The sequence below is a fragment of the Microcaecilia unicolor genome, chromosome 6 (assembly GCF_901765095.1).
Source record: "Microcaecilia unicolor chromosome 6, aMicUni1.1, whole genome shotgun sequence".
Classification (NCBI taxonomy): domain Eukaryota; kingdom Metazoa; phylum Chordata; class Amphibia; order Gymnophiona; family Siphonopidae; genus Microcaecilia; species Microcaecilia unicolor.
In genome coordinates, this window is record NC_044036.1 from 29,567,444 (window position 1) to 29,589,252 (window position 21,809).

General features: G+C 44.6%; 1 protein-coding gene across 1 annotated transcript in view; it reads right to left on the bottom strand.

The window, feature by feature from the left end:
* NDC1 (NDC1 transmembrane nucleoporin) overlaps positions 1 to 20,668 on the bottom strand; it is a 66,412-nt gene extending 45,744 nt beyond the window's left edge. Inside the window, exons 1-6 of the mRNA XM_030207160.1 lie at positions 20,430 to 20,668; positions 16,339 to 16,459; positions 14,296 to 14,397; positions 11,049 to 11,223; positions 7,087 to 7,225; positions 4,823 to 4,931 (exon numbers count right to left, since the gene is read on the bottom strand). Of these exons, the coding sequence (XP_030063020.1) occupies positions 4,823 to 4,931; positions 7,087 to 7,225; positions 11,049 to 11,223; positions 14,296 to 14,397; positions 16,339 to 16,459; positions 20,430 to 20,468 (685 nt within the window). The 5' untranslated portion in view covers positions 20,469 to 20,668. The remainder of the gene's footprint in view (positions 1 to 4,822; positions 4,932 to 7,086; positions 7,226 to 11,048; positions 11,224 to 14,295; positions 14,398 to 16,338; positions 16,460 to 20,429) is intronic.
* Between the last annotated feature and the right edge of the window lie 1,141 nt (positions 20,669 to 21,809).

Genomic DNA, 21,809 nt, shown 5'->3' on the forward strand with positions numbered 1-21,809 from the left:
ACTACACTGGCTCCCACTTAAAGAGTGAATCACGTTCAAAATATGCTCCTTAGTCCACAAGATCATTCACGGAGATGCACCAGCCTACATGTCAGACCTGATAGACCTACCACCTAGGAATGCCAAAAGATCATCCCGCACATTCCTTAACCTGCACTTTCCTAACTGCAAAGGTCTAAAATACAAACTAATGCACGCGTCAAACTTTACCTACTTGAGTGCACAGTTATGGAACACATTGCCGCGCAACTTAAAAACGATCTACGAACTAACAAACTTCTGCAAACTACTGAAGACCCATCTCTTTAACATGGCATACCACAAAAATCAACCAATGTGAATATACACAACTCCCCCACATACAGTCAGAACTATTTTACAATATATGCTTGTTATATTACTATCATGTCCTATCACTATCATGTTACCAAAAATCCTGCTGTAATACTAATTATCTATTTTCTAATATACTTCCATAATCACGATGTATTGTAAGCCACATCGAGCCTGCAAAGAGGTGGGAAAATGTGGGATACAAATGCAATAAATAAATAAATAAAATGTACTAATTTAAAGTCTACCATAGCATTAGTCATGTGGTCTTCTCCTGATTAGTTTTACTGATCTTACACCTGTATTTGATTTTAGTGAATCAAAAATGGCTACATCAGCATTGTAGAAACATGGCTTTGGTCCTTCCTCCGATACAGGAATATATATATATTTTGAGCAGGGACTGTCTCTCTCTACGTTGGATGTTCAGCGCTGCGTGCGTCTGGTAGCGCTATACAAATATTAATAATAATAATAATATTTCTACAATGCTGGTGTAGCCATTTTTGATTCATTAAAATCAAACACAAATATAGGATCCGGAAAGCTAAACAGGAGAGACTACATGACATGATAAGCAGGAGCAGGAGTGATCTGCCCTGTTCTTAGGCTCGTTTTGTCTCTCTGATCTCCTCTCAAAAAAACCTGAAATACCTTAATATATGGACTGTAGGAAGAAAATAAAGGAGGCACCTGACCCAAACTGGGGCTGCTGTGAGATGATAATATCAAGAAACGCCCAAGGAGACAGTAGGAGAAGGGAAAATTACAAGATTCAAAGACGGTGAAGCCGCAAAAGTCCCTCGTCCCAAATGATTAGATCAGTATGGCTACAGAAATCACCACTGACGTCACAGCGGTGGTAGAGTAAGCCCTGGAAAAGAAATTCCAGCTGATGTTTGAGAAGCTGAAAACTACACATAATAGCCTGGGAGGCTTCAGACCAGTCTTTAGTAGCTGTCAACAGACGCTAACAGAGACGAACAGCGTAAGAGAAGGAAAAGAGAGCCCATAAGCAAATTAAGCTCACCCAGCTCAAGGGCAAGCTAGATGATCACAAAAACCACTCAAGAAGATATAATTTACAGTCGGCAGGCATTCCTGAAGTGGTAGCAGAACTAGAGCTGCAAGGATTCTTGGAGACGTGGCTCGGACAAGGGATTGTAAGATAGGCCCACCTGGTTGCCTAGAAGTATATAGTCAGGACAGGCGCAATCCCCAGTTGCAACCCGAACCCTCGTCCACTCGCTCGTTACCTCTCGTCTTGACTATTGCAACCTTCTCCTCGCTGGCCTCCCGCTTAGCCACCTATCCCCCCTTCAATCTGTCCAAAATTCCGCCGCACGACTTATCTACCGCGTGAACCGATACTCTCATATCACCCCTCTCCTCAAGTCGCTTCACTGGCTCCTGATCCGCTACCGTATACAGTTCAAGCTTCTCCTATTGACCTTCAAGTGCACTCAATCTGCAGCCCCCCATTACCTCTCTACCCTCCTCTCCCCATATGTCCCCACCCGTAACCTCCGCTCTCAGGACAAATCACTGCTTTCTGTACCCTTCTCCACCACCGCTAACTCCAGACTCCGCCCCTTCTGCCTCACATCACCTTATGCCTGGAACAGACTCCCCGAGCCCATACGCCATGCGCCCTCCCTGCCCATTTTCAAGTCCTTACTCAAGGCCCATCTCTTCTTCCTTGCTTTTGGTGCCTAACCACCTTCCCATTCCTGATACCTACACTGACTACATAGTTTTTACCTTTAGATTGTAAGCTCTCTTGAGAAGGGACTGTCCTTCCCCATGTTTAAACTTGTACAGCGCTGCGTAACCCTGGCAGCGCTACAGAAACGCTAAGTAGTAGTAGTAGTAGTAGTAACCTCTAGCAGCAGTTTTGTAAGAGACTGTGGCAGCCATTTTGAGAGCAAAATGGTAGATGCGACTGGCGATCACTCCTGCCCCAACTACACCATTAGAGCACCAAGGATTATATGATCGTTCTGGCGGGTTGAGCGCAAACCTTCAGTCACTAACAAAAACATGTGGTGAGTTTCAGTTGAAAATAAAAATAAAAAACAGTTGAGTACATTTTAAGCCAAGACTGAAACCATGCCAAAACTGTACTTTGGGCCATGTTCAGCCATCAAATTCGAAATTCAGTCCAAATTTGGTCACTCCCTAGTTGAAAATAATTCCAGGAGATATATTCCATACTAGTAAAAAAGGCCCGTTCTGATGCAAATGAAACGGGCGCTAGCAAGGTTTTTATCAGAGTGTGCACGTTTGAGAGAGAGTGAGAGTCTCCCCCCTCCCCTCTGCTGTCCCTCCCCTCTGCCCTCTCTCCCCTTCCTCCCACCTCCCAGTAATTATACAGGATTCCTGCTGTGTTTTTCACTGTTTGTATTTGTCAGGATTCGGTGCTATGTTACGGAGAGAGGGCTCCAAGTTTCAGAGAGCAGTGTTTGGTAATTATACAGGATTCCTGCTGTGTTTTCCTTCACTGTTTATATTTGTCAGGACTCAGGAGCTGTGTTACAGAGAGAGCGAGGGCGGGGCAGACACTCATGGGGAAACCGGATATCTACACCACTTCACACTTCCGGCTGGAGGCTTCATTTAGAACGTTGGTGGTGCCTTTTATATAGAGAGATACAGTTCTTTCCCTATCATCCCCAATACACTGGGCTGGCTGTAGCTGTACAGTAAAGGGAACAAAATACAAGCTTGAAAGTTCTATTATGAAGCAAGTAACTGACCCATATCTATATTAATAATTCTCACCTCCAATTCTGAAGCTCACAGTGTGGCAGGGAAACACTGAAGCCCTGTACTGTTGTTGCCTGTCAGCACCACTCACTCTCACTCATACACCCGCCCTCAGCCACGCCCCTTCCAGACATAATTCTCTACCTGAACGTTCCATTGAGGCCACAAGCTCCTGCCACTTCGTGAAGGGTTCGTAACTTCATGGTGGTGAAGCCTCTGTCTGTCTGTCTGTCTGTCTGTCACGCCCTCGCGTACAACGTCGTTACGTCGGGGGCGGAGCCATTGCGCCAAAAGCGTGACGTCGCAACCAGAGCCAGAGGAAGAACAGGAAGACAGGCGGAGCCATTTCGTGTTACGTCGGGGGCGGACCCATTTCGCAAAAACCGTGACGTCGCGACCACAGCCAGAGGAACAACAGGAAGGCAGGCGGAGCCATTTCGCTGAACGCGTGACGTCACGGCGCAACCCCCTGCCTCACAATCACCTCCCAGTGCGCCGGCGATACACAAATGGTGCCCACCACGACCTTCGAAAACGCGACGAAACGAAACCTGCTCATCCTGTTTCCCCAGGTATGTTAGGTGCATCGCCAGGACACGAGGGGGGGGAGCAGCGGTATTCACGACCTGCATCGGGGTGGAAAGGGGGTGCAGTCGGTGCGGACACTCGAAACCTTTCCCTCAAATCCCCTTGCTAGCGCCAGTTTCATTTCGCTCAGAAACGGGTCTCTTTTACTAGTAGCTTAATAGTTGTTATGCAACTGTAGCTCCTCTTCCTGTGCACTTCAAATACCTTTTTGGACCATGACAAACATTTTTTCTTTTTTGAAAAATATCCACTTTCAGGGATTACAAATAGGAGTTTCACCCTCCAGAAGCCAAAAAAAAAAAAAAAGTGTGCGATCTTTTAAACTTTTTTTTTCCATTGCTCTATATCATCTTTAGCCCTACAGCATGCTTCCAATGGCACAGTGTAAGGGGTTATGGTACAGAGCATATGAATTGCTAAACATTACTTGTATATACATAGATCAGTTCTGAAAGATGCCCGTCTCATCTTCTGCCAGGGTCGCTTTACTCATACTACCCCTCTCCTCAAGACCCTTCACTGGCTCCCTATCCGTTTTCGCATCCTGTTCAAACTTCTTCTACTAACCTATAAATGTACTCACTCTGCTGCTCCCCAGTATCTCTCCACACGCGTCCTTCCCTACACCCCTTCCCGTGCACTCCGCTCCATGGATAAATCCTTCTTATCTGTTCCCTTCTCCACTACTGCCAACTCCAGACTTCGCGCCTTCTCTCTCGCTGCACCCTACGCCTGGAATAAACTTCCTGAGCCCCTACGTCTTGCCCCATCCTTGGCCACCTTTAAATCTAGACTGAAAGCCCACCTCTTTAACATTGCTTTTGACTCGTAACCACTTGTAACCACTCGCCTCCACCTACCCTCCTCTCTTCCTTCCCGTTCACATTAATTGACTTGATTTGCTTACTTTATTTATTTTTTGTCTATTAGATTGTAAGCTCTTTGAGCAGGGACTGTCTCTCTTCTATGTTTGTGCAGCGCTGCGTATGCCTTGTAGCGCTATAGAAATGCTAAATAGTAGTAGTAGTAGTAGTAGATCTACATAAAACAAAAATCGCTTCACATTCAAATGATGCATCATAACATTTTTATTGGTTTTAGTACAAGTAATAAACAGAAAAAAAAACCCGCTCACCTAAGAAATAGTATGCGATGAAAAAGTTCCTAACAAGATACAGCGATTCCACACAACTGTGTTTAATCAAAGAAGACAGAGATCGTCTGAAGCACAAATACTTATATTGCTAAAAAGAAAGAAAAGAAAAGAAATTACATTTTCCATGGAAAAATGAGAATTCTGTACCTATGATTGAAATAATACTTAAACCATTAAAAGCTGTCCATCCATCTAGCAGACCCAAAGGTTACATAGTTTAAAATTGTGCTTCTGCAACTCCCCCACTTTGAATGTAGAGTAAATTGACAGCACTGAGCCATCCCATTATAAAATCAAGACCAAAGGAACAAATTTTCTAAATGCAACATAGGCGCTTATGTGCCTTTATAAAGTCGGTTCCCAGAAACGGCACCAATAGCCTTTCTGTGGTTATAATCAAAGCAGTATTAATTTGTACCTGGGGCAATGGAGGGTTAAGTGACTTGCCCAGAGTCACAGGGAGCTGCAGTGGGAATCAAGCCCAGCTGCCCAGGATCAAAGTCCACTGCACTAACCACTAGGCTACTCCTCCATGCAAGCATTGTGCATACAGATAAAAGGAGGCTAATACCAAAACATGTGGACAACTTTATTGCCTAAAAATTGGAATACAATAAATATACATTTTTATATTTAAAATTAGTTATATATTTTATACTGTAGGTTATTTATTTTGGATTTTGTTATATTCATCTTTTAGAAGGATCCATGCCAGAGCCGGTGGTGGGAAGCGGGACTGGTGGTTGGGAGGCAGGGATAGTGCTGGACAGACTTGTACGGTCTGTGCCAGAGCCGGTGGTTGGGAGGCAGGGCTGGTGGTTGGGAGGCGAGGATAGTGCTGGGCAGACTTATACGGTCTGTGCCAGAGCCGGTGGTGGGAGGCGGGGATAGTGCTGGGCAGACTTATACGGTCTGTGCCAGAGCCGCTGGTGGGAGACAGGGATAGTGCTGGGCAGACTTATACGGTCAGTGCCAGAGCCGGTGGTGGGAGGCGGGGATAGTGCTGGGCAGACTTATACGGTCTGTGCCAGAGCCGGTGGTGGGAGACAGGGATAGTGCTGGGCAGACTTATACGGTCAGTGCCAGAGCCGGTGGTGGGAGGCGGGGATAGTGCTGGGCAGACTTATACGGTCTGTGCCAGAGCAAGTGGTTGGGAGGCGGGGCTAGTGGTTGGGAGGCGGAGATAGTGCTGGGCAGATTTATATGGTCTGTGCCCTGAAGAGCACAAGTACAAATCAAAGTAGGGTATACACAAAAACCAGCAAATATGAGTTATCTTGTTGGGCAGAATGGATGGACCGTGCAGGTCTTTTTCTGCCATCATCTACTACTATGTTACTATGAAGTCTTGTGCACCAAAACACAGCCTGTGTTGGGTCTTATTCTTTTAACTGGATTGAGACTTTACCAATTATGAATGAATAAATTTGACGGACATTTATTATTATTTGACAGTTTATGGGTTTTTTTTTATGGGGAAAGAAGTAGAACAACAAAATCAAATCTAAGACAGGCAATGGCGGAACACACAAATTAAGAATAGGGATTGATAAAGGAGGGGAAAAGATTTAAAAAATTAAAATCCACAAATACATGGACAAAGAATTCACAAATGCACCAAGAGTTTTGGGCATAGGAACAAGCTACAGTAAATAAATCTTGCCTGGATGTGTGAAATAAATCACATAACTCAAAACTGACAAAAGAATTTGGCTTGAGTGAGGTTTGGAAACAGGCTCTTCAATTTCTTCCTAGTATTCTTGCATTGAAATTGTCCATGGGATTTCCGATCAGGATATTTACTTTTGTTAAATTCCATTAAATAAGTGGTGTTGATCTGAACTTTCACTCCTTAAAATATCAGTTACATAATATACAAACATAATTTATAGTGCACAGAAAGGTATAAACTGTGCTTATTATGCAACTCAACCCCATTACTATGGCCAGAGAAAGCACGTGAACCCCACAGAGGCCTAAATTTCCATCTGCAGAGTTGATCCCAGCACTTCTACAGCGCTGCAGCCAACGCTGCTGTCCATCCTCTGCCTTCTGTGGAGTCCACGCAGGCCTAATTATATAGTATGACCTTGTCAAGGGGCAAAGGTAGGTGTTTTTTTTTCCCCCCAGCCTGCCCATGTTGCAACCCCCCAGTGTGATTTTACAACCCCATCTGGGATGCCCAGGCCTAAAGAAACATTACTTCACATCACAAGGCATTGAAGAGGTGTTTAGAATCTCACCTGGATAGCTGGGAAGGCTAAATAGTTCATATTATTAATGAAATACCACAGACTGTAATTGTATCCCACGAATGCGCCAGTCAGCAAGAGAAAGAGGTGATACTCATTCAGGCACGTCTTAGAACTGAGGCCATCTGAGCTAAAAGATAAGAGAGGAGGATTTTTTCAGCCAGTGAAACACTGGTGGTTTATCATGTTTTGCTTTATGAGCAGGTCATTTACTCCTTTATAACTACAGCGATATCTCCACATACCGTATTTTTCGGACTATAAGACGCACTTTTTTCCCCCCAAATTTGGGAGGAAAATGGGGGGTGCGTCTTATAGTCCGAAGGTAGACTTCTCCCTACTCACGCGATCTTCCCTGGTGGTCTAGTGACGTCGGGGCAGGAAAGAGCCTCCTCTTTCCTGCCCAGCGCGCTGCTCTCCATCCTCCTGTATGCAGCCTGACGGTCTCGGCGAGATTCAAAATGGCCGCCGAGACTTCAATTCTCGGCAGCCATTTTGAATCTCGCCGAGACCGTCAGGCTGCATACAGGAGGATGGAGAGCAGCGCGCTGGGCAGGAAAGAGGAGGCTCTTTCCTGCCCCGACGTCACTAGACCACCAGGGAAGATCGCGTGAGTAGGGAGAAGTGGTGACTGGGCCGGGGGGAGGGCGGGATTCGGACAAGACGCACCGGAGCACCTAGGTTTTAGAGTTGGGAAAAAGGAAAAAAAAAAATTTTCCTATTTCCCTCCTCTAAAACCTAGGTGCGTCTTATGGTCCGGTGCGTCTTATAGTCCGAAAAATACGGTATTTATCATTTACACAGAATCTAACATACTGAAAACACACTAATTATAAAAAGGTGACTTTTTAAAAAATATAATTCCTATTTTTTTCAGGAAAGGCCTATTTCTGCTTAGAAACAGTGTCAGCTGTCATCACTTCTCAACATAGTGGGACAATAGCAAAGCTTTACAAGGAGAGCACTAATTAGGTAACGATGCATCCCAAAGAATACACGTAGTGGGCCTGTGTGAGAACGTTCACTTGTTTGAGCCACTCAGTACCATGCACAAAAACAGAGGTTAGCAGGATAAAGGCCGACTGAATTTCAGTTTCGAATTTAGAACCAAAACTGGGCTGAAATTCAGGACTGGCTTTCAGCTGAAAATGCCTGTGCATTTTCAGCATATATATACACCATGAAGGTCGACCACCAGGATGGAGGAACGAGTACACGGAACCCTACGAACGTGGACGAGTAATCAAAAGAGAGAGTACTGTAGACAAAATGGCGCTTCCAAAAACAAGAGGGAGTGAAGGAATATCGTACACAGGATTTATTCATGAGTAACCACTAATTAACTTGACATGGAGCCATGTTTCAGGCGCTAACTGCGCCTGCCTCGGGAGTCTGTGCAGACACGCAGGTGAAAATGTCCGGTATATTTTCAACAGAAACAAAATGCCATGTATTCGTCATCATCACAGGACATTTTCACCTGCATGTCTGCACAAGTATTTTTATCATTATAACACCATCATCACAGGCTCCTGAGGCAGGTGCGGTTGGCGCCGAAACATGGCACCTCGCTGAGTCAATTAGTGGTTGCTCTATATATAAGCACAGAGCAGGAAGAGGATCTCAACGTTGTACTAACTAACCAGCTCAATCTGATCCCTTCTACTATTTCTCAATGTGGTGATGTTTATAAAAATGGAGGAAAAGCCTCAATAGGTACTGGGGTCACTCCGTTGTTAAAACACTTAGTCAACCTTAAGGAGCCCCCTCGCTCATCACTGGCATAAAAACCTCCAACTGTTCTTCATTAGTTTTCCTTTATTCAACTTAACCAGACTTATAATGTTAAAATTGAACTTCTCTTTGCAGCTGCTCGGTCTCGTATAACTGCCCACGGCCTCGATTCCTGCTTCAGGGTCCATGGCATACTCGGTCTCGTATAACTGCCCATGGCCTCGATTCCTGCATCAGGGTCCGTGGCGTACTCGACTGTCTTTTTTACTTAGAACGGACTAAGGGAACAGGACTGAGCAACCCATTGGCTTCTAGAAAATCAATGATCCTTTCCTTCAGCAATAACTCCCGGTATTTTTCCTACCACCACCGTGAGGCTTACCTACCCGTAGTTTCCCACGTCTTCCCTGTCTCCGCTTTTGTGAAGAGGGACCACATCAGCTCATCTTCAATCCTGTAGAATCTCTCCCGTCTCTAAAGATCTATTGAACAAATCCTTAAGAAGTCCTGCCAGGACTTCTCTGAGCTCCTTCTGTATCCTGGGATGAATCTCATCCAGCCCCCCAGCTTTTTGTCCGCTTTCAGATTTTCAAGCTGCTTATAAAAGCTTTCTTCTCTTGAATGGCACGATATCCACTCCATTACCAGATATTCCCTCGGCAGCCGACAGCAATCCTTCTCCAGGATTTTCTTCCGTGAACATCGCAGAGAAGTATTTGTTTAGAACGTTCGCTTTATCCTCATCACTCTCCACAATGGAATGGAATGCTGAGAAGAGCTATCTATTCTCCTTTCCCCAATATATCTGAAAAAAGGTCTTGTCACCTCTCTTTGCATCTTTAGCCATTTTTTCTTCCGCCTGCACTTTTGCTAGATGTATTTCCCTCTTCACTTTGAATTTAACCTGGTAATCTTTTCCATGATCCTCTCGTTGCGTTCTTCTGTATTTCTTTTGCCCTTATTTTTTCAGTCATTTGTTTGGAGAACCATATAAGCTTCTCATTTCTCTTGTTTTTGTTTACTTTCCTTGTGTAAAGATCAGCTGCCATATTTATAGCAGTTTTTAGCTTGTACCACTACGCCTCCACTTCTGCAATGCCTACCCCTGCCACCAGCTCTTTCTTCAGGTATTCCCCCATTTTACCGAAAATCAGTACGTCTGAAATCCAGTACTTTGAGTTTTGTGCGTTCGCACTCCGCTTTTGCTCTTACGTCAAACCACAGCGTGTGATGACCACTATTAACTAGGTAAGCACCTACACAGACATTGGAAACACTTCCTCTATTTTTGAGCACTAGATCCAGCGTCGCCCCATTAACTCATGGATTCCGACATTTGTCTGAGCAAGGCATTTTGACAGGCATCCACGATCTCTCTATTTCTTTCCGATTCTGCCGACGGGACATTCCAATCCACATCAGGCAAGTTGAAATCTCCCAACAATCGCACCTCCCCTTTCATACCAAGCTTATGAATTTCTTCTATCAGATCCTTGTCCAGCTTCTCCATTTGTGCCAGAGGTACGTAGGTAACATTCATGTGGATAAAGGTTCCATTTTCTCTTCCCAGGATGATCCATATAGCCTCTTCCTTTCCCCAGGTTCCCTGCATTTCAGCCGCTCCGATATTGTTTTTCGCAAAGAGCGCCACTCCTCCAACTCTTCGGCTCTCCCTATTCTTGCTAAAAATATTATATCCTGGTATGGTCACATCTCATTCATGAGAATCACTGAACCATGTCTCTAATAGCAACAACATCCAAATTTTCCTCAACCACCAGGGCTTGCAAATCTTTAAGCTTTTAAAGCATTGAGCATCCCTGCCCTAGCTCATAGGTTTTTTTATTCAGTTCTTATGTAAATATTTTAACAAAAATGATCAAATCCTACTGGTTCTCTTTGTGACTTTGGGCAAGTTGCTTCACCCTTCACTGCCTCGGGTAAGGCCTCCAGGGACAAATACCTCCTGTACCTGAATGTAACTCACCTTGAGCTACAGCTAAATAAATGTCACCTAACTATAGTATACTCAAAAAGTTTGCAAACTGTACCTTTCTAAAAAAAAAAAAAAAAAAAAATTAAATCTGAATTTAACCATATTGCTTTGGAAAAAACATTTTATGAGAACATAATATGCAAAGCTGGCTCCCAAATTTAGTACGAATTTGAAACTGTTTTACATAATGTCCACAATGACAAAAAAACATAATAATAATCACCTTTGTTTTACTGAGCAAGGTACAGCCAGGAACTGATACTCTCCCTTGGTTATCACCGCAGCGCACCAAGACACCAGCATTCCCATCATGGCATGAACAAGGGAGTGGATGACCCGCTGAGGGTGAATCACCTTCCCAATCAGTGCTAGCCGGGAGCAGGGAATTGAAGGCACAACTGCAGGAAAAACACAAGCAAAGTTGAACAGTGGACTAAATGCTAACCTGCACAAACACACTACCCAAGGACGCCGAGAGACTAGGCTGGGCCCGGGGCAAGGCCGCCCCGCCTTCCCGTCGCTCCCCCCACTGCTGCTACCTCCCGCCGCTGTAGTCCACGGTCTCACCTGCCTGCCTCCACGGCTCCGGGCCCCCTGCATTCAATGCGACAGTCTCAGATCGTCTCTCTTCTGGCCTTCCCTCCCTGTGTCCCGCCCTCGTCTGATGTAACTTCCGGTTTCCGCGAAGGAGGTGATCTGTGACTGCCGCTTCGAATACAGGGGGCCCGGAGCCGAGGAGGCAGGCAGGTGAGACCGGGGACTGCAGTGCCGGCGGCCTGACCCCAGCGCTGGGCCCCCCCCCATTGGAGGTCCGGGCCCGGGGAATTTTGCCCCCCCCCCCCCCCCCCCCCCCGCCTCTCCCTCTCGGCAGCCCTGACACTACTCACTTTGGGTTTTCTTTCTCCAGTCTGATAGCACGTTCTTTCTTCTTCTCCAAGGCCAGTCAAAATCATTACTGGTATTTTAGAACCATGAATTTTCATTGACAACTACCCGGAGTGTCTCCCTCTCTCCCCCCTCCACCCCAATTTTAATAGGTCCTCTCTGTCATTGTTTCATGTCAGGACATAAGTAGTACAGGACGTGATTCAAGACACCTACGCATAAAATCATTTACCCAAATGTTAGAAGAAAATGCACCAATCTGCAACACCTCTAAGTGATGCCAAGTACAAACACACACTAAAGGACCAGATTCAGTAAATCATACCAAAAAAGGAGGGGAAAAAAATTATGCTTCGAGTGCTATTCTATAAAGGGTATCTGCACTTTATAGAAAAGCGCCTAGTACGTGCCTACATTAAGCGTATTCTATAAAAATGCGCATAACATAGGAGCACCCCCCCCTAAACACACCCCCTTGAAATCACACGCTATAGGAGTTATGTGCACACCGTTACACTACATGATGTACGTGTAACTCTCAATTAAAGCCCATCAGTGCCAGTAAACGTAGTAACGTAGTAGATGACGGCAGATAAAGACCTGTACGGTCCATTCAGTCCACTCAACAAGACAAAGTCATTTCATATGAAGTCTCATATCATATGTATACCTGGTCATGATTTATCCTTACTAGAGATACAAACAATGCCCACTAATTATAATATTTTACCATTAATTCAATATTCTTATGAAGCGCATAGATTATATGATTACTGTATATTATTTTTTTCTTCAGACCATCAGAGGTAGACTCGAAGTCACTTAGAAATCACCATAACATTATTCTTCTATGGTGACAGAGTTCTAACCCTTTTCGTCATAGGTCTCAAATATTTATATATTCATAGTATTCATATTTTCAAAAAAAAAAATGTTTATATTTTCCATTCTTTCAAAATCTTTAAATACGTATATCCACGAGGGAATGACAAACTTTTTTTTTTTACTTAGCTTTTAAAGATGCAAGGTGGGGCAGCATACCGACACGTGTTTCACCAGCAAGGCTTTTTCAAGGTATGCCCCTGTAAAAAAGCAAATCATACAGACCTGCTATTGGCTGGGTGGGTCATGTGACTGTACTTTTGAATAGTAATGAATAAATGCTGCGGCCATGTTGTTGGTCGGGGCTTTTGAACAGTGGATACTCGTTTTTTGAGACATAAAGGTTAACAGACCGATAAGATATTGTCTAAAGAGAGAGGATATTTATTTTCCAAACTAAGGTCTGTATGATTTGCTTTTTTACAGGGGCATACCTTGAAAAAACCATGCTGGCGAAACACGTGTCGGTATGCTGCCCCACCTTGCATCTTTAAAAGCTAAGTAAAAAAAAAAAAACTTAATTCATTCCCTCGTGGATATACGTATTTAAAGATTTTGAAAGACTGGAAAATATTTTTAAAAATTGAAAAATATGAATACTATGAATATATAAATATTTGAGACCTATGACGAAAAGGGTTAGAACTCTGTCACCATAGAAGAATAATGTTATGGTGATTTATAAGTGACTTCGAGTCTACCTCTAATGGTCTGAAGAAAAAACAATATACAGAAAAAATAATATACAGTAATCATATAAGCTGTGCACTTGATTTATCCTTGCCATTTCCTGCTAAGAACCGACTGACCCATCAATCAAGCTGCGCACGTAAATCAGCTATGCGCACTGATTCGCACAAGCAACTTTAGTCGCCATATATGGAATCCGGGGGTAAGAGGGTCTTTTACTAAAGTACATTTGCACTTAACATGCCCTAACAGCAGAAATCAGCACACATTAGACGCAAAGATTGCACACTAACTGTTGGGGCATGCCGAACATGTTCTCTGCACTTAACGCATGGACACGTGCATTGGCATGCGTACAGTCTGGCCACAATTAGAGTATCCTATTGAGGCTGTATACTATCCATACCCATTTTCCAGTCATGCCCCACCTAGTTCCCACCCCTTAACACACGAATCAGTACATGTCAACCACAAACCCGCTGAGGTTAGCAGTTGGTACACTTGTGTGTTAGCAGTTAACACACGCTCATTCACGCATGAAGCGTTTCGCACTCTTTTGTAAAATAGTCACTAAGTAGAGTTCATCATTTTTCTGTATTTCTATCAAGTACGGTACAATCTTGATTATCCAATCTTCGCTGATCCGACCATCCAGCATATCAGACAGAACCCCGGTGATACCATGCGGTTTCTCTTTCCGTTTTCCGAACCCGGGACACTACTTTTACCAGTTGTGAGCTGGGACCCTTGCTTTTACTGCCTTTGTTTCTGTATTGTTTGAGAGTTACCACTGTTCTCCGTATTATCCTTCTCATTTACCCGACAATGGGTCAAGTCCCATTTAGGTTGGATAATCAAGACTTTACTGTGCATAGTTCTCTAAGGGAGAGGAATGGATAGTAGATGTCATGGATGGGCAGACTGGATAGGCTATATGGTCCTGATCTGCCTTCATTTTCCTGTGCCTTCCTGTTTTCTGAACCGTCACTTGACCAAGAACTTTCCATGCTCACCTGTGTAAAACTCACAGTTGAAAATGCTTATTATCACCAGCACCACAGACATAAGCAACATACAGAAAACAGTGTAGGAGGTGCACAAATCAGAAAATGCATCTGGAACAAAAGAAAAGCGAGTTAACATGTGAAGTGAACAGTAAACTAATCCTGTGCGTTGTGGTGTCACTAAATATTTTAATTCATTCATCGAGCTTCAGCAAATAATCACTCTCTCTATTTTGTTGACAAAGCTATAGCAATAAAGAAACACATCAGTTTGGCTGACTCTTTAAAGTTGCATTATAACAGAGTAAATAAATTTAAAGTAGAAAAGCAGCTTAGTGGTTAAGGCAGAGGTTAAGAAGCCAGGGTTCAAATCCTGTTTCTTCCACTGATGCTCCTTGGAACACTGGCAAGTAATTTCACCATCTAATACCTCAGACAACTTAAGATTGTTTAACCTTGCTAGCAAGAACCTACCAACTGTATTCTGAATTTGTAACTTGCTTTGAGCTTGGATTTGGAAACGTGAGCTTAAGTCTAAAATTCAAATTCCAGCTTGAACTATGGGTCACTGTGTTTTTAGCTATCTCTGAACTATTTGGAAGTACATTAGGGAGGTCTTCAGATTGTGAGACTTTCAATTGCATCCAGCAACGTGAAAGAGCACCCAAGATAAGAGACGGACTCCTAGCATCTACTATAATCTCTATATATAAAACACACCTCCAACATTCTAATGAAGCCTCCATAAGTCCCAACATTCTAAATCTGTGGTAGTGTAGATCAAAGTTTGCCCATGAGTGTTTGCCCTGCCCTCGCCTGTAAGGGAAGGGATGCTACTTCAGCTATCATAAGGGGGGGGGGGGGGGGAAGGGGGGGGCAAAGGGGAAGAGAGGAGTGGGGGGGGTACACACTCACTCTCTCACACTCACTGTCTCACATACGCACTCGCACAGTCAGTCTGAAACACACACACTCACTCACAGATACACAACCACACAGACACAATCTCTGACACACAATCGCACAGTCACTCTCAAACACACACTCACTCAAACATACACACTAAGAGGAAAACCTGGCTAGCGCCCATTTCATTTGTTTCGGAAACGGGCTTTTTTTACTAGTCTTTAAATATTTTTTTTTGTGGTGGGAGGGGCACATCTTCCTCATTTTCTCCCACAAGATCCTTCTAAAGCTGAAGGAAAGCCACTTCTTGAATTACTGTATACTAGTAAAAAAAGCCCCGTTTCTGATGCAAATGAAACGGGGGGGGGCTAGCAAGGTTTTCTTCTGTGTGCATGTGGGAGTGTGTGTGTCCCTGCCCTCTGCCCTCTCTCCCTTCCCCTGTGCTGTCTGTCCTCTCCCCCCTCGGAGTCGAGTCCTTCAGTGTTAAGTTTCCTGCTGTGTTTGTGTTACAGAGATAGTGAGGGCTTCTGCCCTCTCTCCCCTCCCCCCTCCGAGTCCTTCACTGTTACAGAGAGAGCGATTTGATTTCCTGCTTTGCTGTGTTTTCCTTCACTGTTTGTGTTACAGAGAGAGCGAGGGCGGGGCAGACACTCATGGGGAAACCGGATCTCTCTCCCCCTTCACACTTCCGGCTGGAGGCTTCATTTAGAACGTTGGTGGTGCCTTTTATATAGAGAGATGTTGTGCTACCATGAACCTTAGTTGTTGCATCTCTTCTTCTTTTTTATAATTTTTAAAAAGGAATTGTCAAATGCGTTTATAACTTTGTCATCACTCTGCATGATATATCATATCATGCTGCAGATGATTTTTTTAATCTGTAAATCACCATGCTGTGATTTATTAATCTCAAAAGCCAGTATATCAGTTTATTTGTTTACCAACTTATGGCCAATGTACCTCCCTGTATGCTACCATTGTAGCAGCTGCGTATAAAGGTTTGGAATTATACCGGATGTCTTTATCCTACTGGCACATTCTCATGGAAAACAGCTCAACGTTCAAGGTTTCCACCAGTCATCAAATATTTGGATAGACTGTGAAAAGAGAAATCCCATTGGATACAATTTGAATGAATACAAATACCTGATATCCACTGTACTGGATGAAAGATATCAATCTTGGTTAGAAGGATAAATACTGCAGTGCACACCGGTAGCAAAATTACAGAACAGGAAACACTGGCAGCTATTCTCCAACTCAAAACCTAACGAGAAAAAAAAAGGAAAGCAAAAATGTAGCTTAGAAAAGATTTGCTTGGTCACTCCACTAGGAAGTGAGTTTCCATGCAAAACTGTAGTATATGTGCAGAGCTTGGGCTTCTGGTTTCAGATCCCTGCCCTTCATTGCTGTAAAAGCTTAGGCACACTGTGAAGGGAAGAAAGGGAAGGTAACCCACGCAACCACAGCAGACCCCCCCCCCCCTCCCTCCCCTCAGGAGGCAGCCCTCAGTCTGGATACCTTTGAGTCGACTGCTGGGGTAAAGAGGGGAATACAAAAAAAAAATCCACATATATACTGCAAGAAGCAATTGATGTTAGGGTTGGACTGTTAATTTATGTTACAACCTCTTACCACGTTGGGGCTTTTGCTTAACATCGCTGCTCAAAGTGATAAATGTTCAAAAGTTCTTATGTCTATAATGCATTTCTGTTCTCTACAATTTCCAGACCTTGGTGTTAGATGTGAAAGGAGCACAGAACAACCCCTCCCCCCTCCCCCAGGGCGGGTAATAGACTGGTCTAACATAAGGCTGCCAAATGGATCCAGATTCGCAGGACAGGGTTGATCCACTCCTGAGTTTACCACAGTGCTTGCTGTGACTTGTTCCGATTTCCCTAAGAAAAGGAAGACTACAGGTCACAGGATGCAACAGATTAAGCCCAGGATTGGATCAACCCTATCCTGCGAATCTGGATCCAGTTGACAGCCATGGAGGGGCATTTTTGATATGACATTTAAATTTGATTTTGGACGTTTTGCTAAAAACCTCCAAAATCGCATGATGAACATAGCAATTTTTGAACCACAAAAACATCTTTCTTTGTTTCAAAAATCACCATTGTCTAGACATTTTTGTGCTCAGTGCACCTACCCTTGGTACCATTTCCCCCCCCCCCCCCAAAAAAGACGTCCTACTACTTATCATTTCTTTAGCGAAAGCCACATAAAAAACAAGCCACTGGGATGACTGAGGCCACGATTCTTAGTAGACTGGCCACACAGACATTCCAGCAGAGCAGTGGGACAGCCTAGGGGACACTGCAGTGGACGTCACATAAAATATCCCAGGTACACATTAATTTTTTTATTTTTGTTACATTTGTACCCCGCACTTTCCCACTCATGGCAGGCTCAATGTGGCTTACATGGGGCAATGGAGGGTGACGTGACTTACCCAGAGTCACAAGGAGCTGCCTGTGCCTGAAGTGGGAATTGAACTCAGTTCCTCAGGACCAAAGTCCACCACCCTAACCACTAGGCCACTCCACATCTCACCATAACCCCCTTATATTGCAAGGTAAGCTTTCCAGGAATAGTGTACCCAACTGTACACCACTACAATAGCCCAAGCCTGTAGGTGTCACCTATATGTTGGTACAGTTGGTATTTTGTGGTTTTTGGAGGACTCACACTTCCACCACACGTGTACCAGTTAGAGTAGGATATGGGCCTGTGTCCCATTCTCTACAGTGCACTGCACTGACCACTAGGCTACTCCGGGGACCTGCTTGCTGCTCTAACCATACGAGGAGAGACTTGCCGACCTGAACATGTATACCTTGGAGGAAAGAAGAAACAGGGGTGACATGATATAGACGTTCAAATATTTGAAAGGTATTAATCCGCAAATGAACCTTTTTTGGAGATGGGAAGGCGGTAGAACTAGAGGACATGAATTGAGGTTGAAGGGGGGCAGACTCAGGACTAATGTCAGGAAGTATTTTTTCATGGAAAGGGTGGTGGATATGTGGAAATGCCCTCCTACGGGAGGTGGTGGAGATGAAAACGGTAATGGAATTCAAACAGTGGGATAAACACAAAGGAATCCTGTTTAGAAGAAATGGTTCTGCGGAATCTTAGCAGAGATTGGGTGGCGACGCCAGTAATTGGGAAACAAAATGGGAGCTGGGCAGACTTCTATGGTCTACGATCGTCACTGAGTAGATAGGGATGGGCTGGAGTGTAAATTATAAGGGGCTTCAATGTTAGCTTCAGAACTTAGTACAAGAACAGTACTGGGCAGACTTCAACGGTCTGTGCCCTGAGAAAGGCAAGGACACATCAAACTCGGGTATACATATAAAGTAACGCATACCATGTAAAATGAGTTCATCTTGTTGGGCAGACTGGATGGACCGTACAGGTCTTTATCTGCCGTCATTTACTATGTTACTATGTTAAGAGAAATGCCCATCTTATCTGCTGCTGTCATACAGCTTGGTATGTACTGTCACTTTCACCTCTCAGGGGTGTGGGAAGGGTTCAATGGCCACTGGGGGATTAAAAGGGGCCATGCCTTCATTCCTCCAGTGGTCATCTGGTCATTTTGGACACCTTTTCAGTACTTAGTCGTTATACAAACAGGTCTAGACAAAAACATCATATTTTTTTGGCCTGGATATTTTGTCCATGCTCCATTATCACAGAAAAACACCAAAATCATAAGCCTGTTCTAATCCCACCCAAAACATGCCTCCAATACGCCCCCTTGCGATTTAGACAAACTGCAGAGAAAATCATCCCAAACATGAATTTCTGAGAAAAACGTCCCACCTGCCACTTTATGACATTTTTTGGACGTTATCTTCCTCCAGCCTCCAAGATCCTCCAGGGAGAATGCCAGCAGGCTCACTCTGCAAAGCCCTCTGCAGCTATTGCACAGAAATCACTGGTGTCCTCCCCCACCAAAACCTATTGTGCCCCCCCCCCCCCAGGGTTCTTTTACTTTTAATGCTTATTGTAGTGATGAAGTAGACTCAGGTCTTCAAAAGCTACTGCCTCGATAAATTGGTTATCTATATGGTGCCACCTGTCATTATTATGCTTTATATATCATAATTGCACTTATAGGTCTGCATTTTGATATATATTTGGGATATACAATATTTTATAATTTATTGCAATTTTAATGTATTTTATGAAATATTACTAGTATTAATATAACGTATTTATTAAATATTACTACTTACAGTGTTTGCAAACTGCTTTGAATTGAACCACGTCTAAGGAAGGTGACACAGAAACAACAAAATAACTCATCTCTTTTCAAAAGCCATGCGATGGACAAACCTCTTCCTCTCTTACCACCTGCAGATTTTCTCACACCGCTCCCCAAAATCACACGTATGTGCCTCACTATCCCCCATCATCATTATCATAGTAATCATAGTTTGCTCACACTGTGCTGATTTGAAACAGATTTTAACCTTCAAAGGCAAAAACCATAGTGATTTCTCCACTTTTGGTTAAGATGCCAATGCACATTCTTAGCAGTGTACATTTGGTACCTAAAAATGTAAAGTGGAAGCAAATCTCTTGTACATGCATGCACAACTGATTTGCATGCTTAAAACAGTGTACAAGTAAATAGGAGAAATGATCACAAGCATGCCCAAAGTTCGGGAAATGTGTTCAACACAAACTTTTTTTTTCTTCCACGCCCCCTACAATTTAAATTCCCATATGAAACTTAACACCTCCTTCCTGACCAATCCAAAACAGTGCTTCTGCCATTACGACTCAGGCTTGTTAGTGCCATTTGATGCAGGCGCTCCACACAGTGCTTACTGGTTTTGTAGTCCTAACCAGTACCACTGCTCCATGCAGGTCACTCCAATCCTATATCTGGGTTATAAGCATGCTTAGTACTCTTCATTCAATGTATCCCTGTGTTTCGGTTGCATCCTCCAGCCTCTTATGTTTATTCCCCGCTATTTTTAAATGCCGGATCCCCCCCTCCTCCTCATCCAATTTCACTAACTCCTCCGAGAAAGCATTCCAAGCATCCAGTACAGACCAAGACGCCAACTCCCGATATCAAGCACAAACCTTTGTGCCCCCCCCCCCCAAGCCATCCACAGACGCCTCACGAACAAACTTAACTCCCCCTCGCCTTCCTGCAAGCCGAAATATGAAGCTTATTATCAGAGCACGAAGCAACGCCACCGTCTCACCTTCCTTAGCACCCAGTGCTCGTGCCGCAGGAAGCTCATGGCGCTAGCAACGCGCCAAGGAAACCCCAAGCCCCAGCTTCGCCGCCACCATTCAAAGAACCTGCGCGCGAGACGAGCCGAGGACCTCGGCTCGCGCTGGGGTTGCCCCGGCGTCCGCCTGAGTGAACACCAGGAAGATTGGATTAAAAAAAACAAAAAAAAAACTTCTGGGTGAGCACCACGAGGAAGCCTTTCCCACCGTGACCTCCTGACCTGGAAGTAGAAGTGTGAGGGGAAGTTCGGTCTGGCATGATGCGGCAGTGCCAAATGTACTTTACTGGTGATTATTTCAGTTTCGTTTTCCAGTCAAAGCACGGTGATGTTCATTCATTTTCAGTTTACAATACAGTGCTGTGGTAGCCGTGTTAGTCCACTTTTTAAACAGAGCTGCCAAGTTACCAGTTCCAGGAGGGAGACTTTTTTTTTGGTCAGTCCAGAATTTCTGCAAACCTCATCAAGGGGTCCTTCTTTTACTAAGGAGCCCTAACAGATAAGAAACCTATAAAGAACCAGTGGTCTTTCTAGCGCAACAGTAGCCAACCCAATTAGCAGTGTTAGATTGGGATTACTGAGGAGAGTAAATCCTGTGATTCTGTGGAGTGACTAGGAGAAGCTTGAGTGGGAAGAAGCCCAAGCCCATGGGAGTGTTCATATAATAAAATGCAGAAAGATAGTGCCCCAAAATGTCAATTCCGTGGTAAAAAAAAAAAACCATGGAATTGAGGAATTTCCCCTGTGTGTTCTTTTGGGAGCTTAATCTCCATGGCCGCAGGTTGGGCGTTCTGTCAGCTCACACTCCATTGGTCCTAATTGGACCAATAAAGCGTGTGGGAGGCAGGAGATCTGGCCCTAAATGGCTGCATGCATGCACAGCATGTGGTGGACTGGACTCACTGACTGCTGGTGGATGTGTGGTGGCCTGGACTGTTGGTGGATGTGTGGTGGCCTGAGCAGGCCTCATGATGGCTGGCTGGCCGGCCTGGTGCCCAGTGGGAGACGCATCACATCATGACATTTTGTACACGCTGATGTCAAATTGGCATTGATAAGTTTCTATACGACAGGGGCATAGCCAGACTTCGGCGGGAGGGGGGTCCAGAGCCCAAGGTGAGGGGGCACATTTTAGCCCCCCCCCCCAGTGCTGCGACCCCCACCAACAACTTTGACCCCCCCCCCCCCCGCCGACAACCCTCTTGACCCCCCCTCCCACTGCCAACCCTCCCCTACCTTTACTGGCGGGGGACCCCAACACCCGCCAGCCAAGGTCCTCTTCTTCCAGCGCAAGGCTTCATTCTGTTTCTGTGAGTCTGACGTCGGCAGGGGGGTCCAGGGCCCCGTGGC